We start from the raw sequence: 4,583 nt of genomic DNA, 5'->3' as shown, positions 1-4,583 counted from the left end.
ACTTGTATTCTCTTGCTTACATGCATTGAGGTTGCTTACTAGTTCAGTAACACCACCTTGTTGGTATCCACTAATTAAATAACATATTATAAATAAATAGATTAAGAAAGACATATGAGGCGGCAAAATTGTTGTGTACCACATAATAATGAAATGAAATGAATAGTGAAAGGAAAAAGGAACATCAACCAAACAACCCAAACGTGTGTGTGGTATTATTATCCTAACCCAAGACCGACATTTCCTCACATTTGTTTTAAGCCCAACTTCGATGCTAACCACAAAACACAACTCTCTCTCTCTCTCTCTCTCTCTCTCTCTCTCTCTCTCCATTTGAGTCGGCATTTCTGAAGCTCAGAAAAAGTCAAAATCCTTTTGGGGAAAACAAAGGCTCAGAACTTGAGATCACCTTGAATCTCAAAACATTTTCATTCATCACAAGAAAAATTTGGTTGAAGGTGGTGGTGACTTCATTTGATTTGATTCAATCGAGTTATTTATTTGATCCCTTCAATGGATTCTGACTTCTGGACCTCGCGTCTTGCCGCCGCCAAACGCCAATATACTCTCCAGCATCACCATCCAAGCTCCCATTTAGGTTGGTGTTCTTGGAGGTTCCCAGTTTTTAATTTTCTGAGAAAAAACAATTCTGGGTCTTGTTCAAAATCTGATTTTTTTTTTCTGGGGTGTGTTAAAATCTGATTTTTTATTTCTGGGGTGTGTCAAAATCTGATTTTTTTTGTTTCTGGGGTGTTTCAGATCGGTTGGGAGTCGATGATTTTGATGTGGAAGAAGAGGTGCGACCAGATTTCCCTTGCCCGTATTGTTATGAAGACTTTGACATCGCTTCCTTGTGTTCTCATCTTGAAGATGAACATTCCTGTGAATCAAGAGTCACGGTAGGAGGCTCTTTTTGCATCTGATATTGTTTCTTGTGTTGTTATTTAGATCTATGTTCTGTTCTTCTTTGATACGTTTGTTTGGTACAATTGTTTTTTTAATCTTCTGATAGGTCCTGCTAAAGAAATTTGTAGCCTTGATAGCAAAGTTGTTAGAAGATTAGTATTAGTTTCTTCAAATGATTGAAATGAAAGCTTATGGATACTTTAGCTAGTTGTACAGAGGAAATCCATGAAGGATTGAATTTTCTCTTTAAGATACACAATGATCATATAAAATGAGATATTGGGGAGGTGCCTATCCTAGAAATTAGAAAAGCTTACCGAAAATCAGTTTAGGTGGTATGATTATGGAGGTACTGGTGAAAAGAGTTGATAACATGGTCTTTAGTCCTATGAAGAGGGGTAGAAGGAGGCTGAAAAGAACATTGAAATGAATTGTTAAAAATGATCCAATTATCATTAATATCGCTCAAAGTCTGGTTTTTGATCGAGTTCAATGGCGTAGTTTAATTCAAATTCATATAGCCGACCTCACTTAGTGGAATAAGACTTTTGTTGTTGTTGTGGTTGCTGTTCTTGTTGTTTTCAGTCTTAGATAAATTCCAAGACCTGCCCTGCTGCATAAGTGCATATAGCGACATTTTTCTGCATCACTGATTAATATTTAGGATCTTGGGCATGTTACCTACCTCCCATAGGTTCTTGTCATGTTCTTCCTTTTGATTGACCTGAAGATAAGGCTTTAGAATTGTGATTTTCTGGTTCACACTAGCATGCGAACTTGTGACCTTCTGTTTTCTACCACTCCTCCTTACTCCTTATGAAAGATACTTTAGGATTCGGTTACAACATATCAAGAAACGACAATGTGAGTTCACTCAAGAATGTGCATGACTAATTAAGTTGAACTTTGTGGGGGAATAGAGTTTGCGTGTCAAGCGGAATTATGTGGTTTTGTTGGGAGTTTGTAATCTATTGTAATTATAATATAGTGAGTGGACAACCATAGACAATTCATAGATAGAAAAAAAAGGTTCAACGGTGTATAACCGAGAAGGCCCTATGCTAAACCTTTTCTTTCTGCATAGATACACTTAGAGCGTATAGCTCTAATGAGAATTGTTTCTCTTGTTCGAATTATTTGAAAATGCCCTGATGTATTGTATATCTTTGTGCCAAAAGAACACCTCATCGAGATGGTAGACGGTTCTATATCATTTCATAAAAAAAAAGGAATCTGTTAGCTATCATTAACAATATTCTGATCATTGAGATTGATTGGCTTCTCAATTGAAATACAGTTGGTTTTGTTTAGTTTGATGAATTTATATGAATAAACTAAATTAAGGAAATACCTAAGAGGCTGAAGATTAGTGTTTAGTGTCTGTCTTATTACTTCACATCCCTGCCTCAAGGATTGAAGTGACTCTAATCTGAATGTGATAGTCTCATGCTTTGTTTTTCTATCATGCAGATTTGTCCTATATGCTCAGTTAAAGTTGCACGGGACATGTTGAGTCACATAACGCTGCAACATGGGCACTTGTTTAAGATATCCTTTATCATGTTGTTTTGATTGAAAATAATGTTTTGCTTAGATAATGAGTTGTTTCTCATGTAGAAAATGAAAAAACTTTGATTGCTTCCCTTAACTGAGGATTACATACAGAGAAGGCGCAGGTTAAGAAGAGTTGCTATTCCAAACAGTCAGACATTGTCTCTTTTAGGTCGAGATCTTCGCGAGGCTCATTTGCAGGTGCTTCTTGGTGGTAGTGGTGCAGGACATCGGTCATACAGAGACACAGTGTCCAATGCAGCTACTGATCCATTCCTATCCTCTTTTATGTTGAATTTCCCTGCTTGTGAAGCAGAAGAGATTTCTAAATCTGTGGTATCGAGTGCTGAAGATTCTGCTGCAAAGAGTACAGCACCTGCACATATTTGGAAATCAAGGTGATTTTTTTATTAGTTTTGGCTCCTTAAACATTGCTAACAGAAATAAAAAAAGCCTTATCCCACTAAGTGAGGTCGCTGGTCGGCCAAATTGGTCACATGATCCATATTTAAGAAACAGCAGTTTTAAGTTGGCTGCCGCAGGCCTAACATAACCTTTTGTCCTTCAAGCGGGCTTTAGGACCGGCTATGTGGAGTTTGGCTCCTTAAACATTATTTAATAAAAATATATTGACCAAAAAATTTAATATTGAGTTAAAAAATTTCAATCCCTCAAATTTACATAAAACTGTAGAAAATGCGTCAGTATTGTAGTAAATCATTATCCTCCTTATATTAGAATCTTTCCTAAACAATTCTAATCCCTCAAATTGTTATGAAACTCTAGAAAATGCATTAATATATTAAACCCTTGTAGTGAGTCAATATCTTCGTATATTTGTGATATACATGTACTAAAATACTTCAACATGTCTCGAATATCGGCCATGTATGAAACTGGTTTTGCATGTTCCTCTGGAAGAATTTGTTACACCCTCAAATGAACTGAATGTAATGCCACAGGGTGGGCAGAAGCTGAATTTGTGACCTTTGGCTTTCATACTATTTACTAGTTGTTCGTATCTCTATTTATCTTTTTTTGGGTGAATATGTTCTTTTGGTGCATATATCTATTTATCTAGGAACTGATTAGTTCACTGGGAGTTGATAAACTTACCCCTCATTCAAACCAAATTTTCATACTCATCCACATCAAGAACATGTTTGGATCGGCTTCTCTTTCCAGAAAATCAGTTCTGCCACTCAAAAGCTACTCATAAGTTTCTCCCCATAATTGATTTTGGCTTTAGAATCCGTTGTAGAAGCATATCCAAACATTCACTGAATAGTGCCCTTGAATCACAGCTTTGATCTGTCCCCTCTTTGCAGTTTTGATCCCTCCTTGAGTATTGAAGAGCGAGAGAAAAGGATAAGACAAGCTGCTGGGAGATCTGGTTTTGTGCAGGATTTGTTTCTTTCAACTTTGTTCAACGACTAATGGTAGCTGTAAGTTGTTTAGAAAATAATAAACAAGCATGCGATCCATCGTTAAGAATCTGTGCTGAAGGATATCTCAAGTGGGTTAAGTGGGGCTATTTGACAATGGAAGCTTGCATGAATGGGATTTTGTTGCTGAATCTGATGAGAGTTGCCATTTATCCCATCCATGTATGCACAATCTGCACTAGAGATGTATTTTTACTTTCCCAAAAAAGAAAAGCCTTCTAGCTTATGGAAAGACTTGTTTTGTTATATTGGCTATATGATAACCTAGAATTTCGAGAAACAGGAACCCTTATGCTTCATTTTCATTTCCTTGTTGAATTTGCTGAAGAAATTAATTCATTCGACGAAATTATATTGACAACTCTACTTAAAAAAAAGTGCATCGGAATGTATTATTTTTCCGTTTTTATGCTTTTTTTTCCTTTCCATTTTTATGGTTTCTGACACGGCGTGAGAAGTTCTAGAATTATTTTTGTAGGAAAAGTTACAAGGTATATATATACCTTTTGAACTTAGGGTTGGATTATGTGCCGATTAGGTCCCATATTACTTAGTCAATTTAGTGAGCATGGAAGAGTTATGTTTTCCAATATTTCCTCCATCCACATATATTTAAAATTCATATATAGAAATTGTGGTCAATTGGTTTGGAAAAGTAGTTGTAATGAACCACTTAGTTGT

At 36.1% G+C, this 4,583-nt stretch overlaps 1 protein-coding gene across 1 annotated transcript; it reads left to right on the top strand.

The window, feature by feature from the left end:
• Window positions 1-250: 250 nt before the first annotated feature.
• Window positions 251-4,309, top strand: LOC130716293 (protein DEHYDRATION-INDUCED 19-like). The gene is made up of 5 exons (XM_057566500.1): window positions 251-598; window positions 760-899; window positions 2,377-2,454; window positions 2,566-2,855; window positions 3,786-4,309. Exons 1-5 carry the CDS (start codon window positions 514-516, stop codon window positions 3,892-3,894), a joined length of 702 nt encoding a protein of 233 aa, XP_057422483.1. The 5' UTR covers window positions 251-513; the 3' UTR covers window positions 3,895-4,309.
• Window positions 4,310-4,583: the final 274 nt, after the last annotated feature.

The sequence above is a fragment of the Lotus japonicus genome, chromosome 4, assembly GCF_012489685.1.
Source record: "Lotus japonicus ecotype B-129 chromosome 4, LjGifu_v1.2".
In the NCBI taxonomy this organism is placed as follows: Eukaryota; Viridiplantae; Streptophyta; class Magnoliopsida; order Fabales; family Fabaceae; genus Lotus; species Lotus japonicus.
This window is presented reverse-complemented; position numbering and strand designations above follow the sequence as displayed.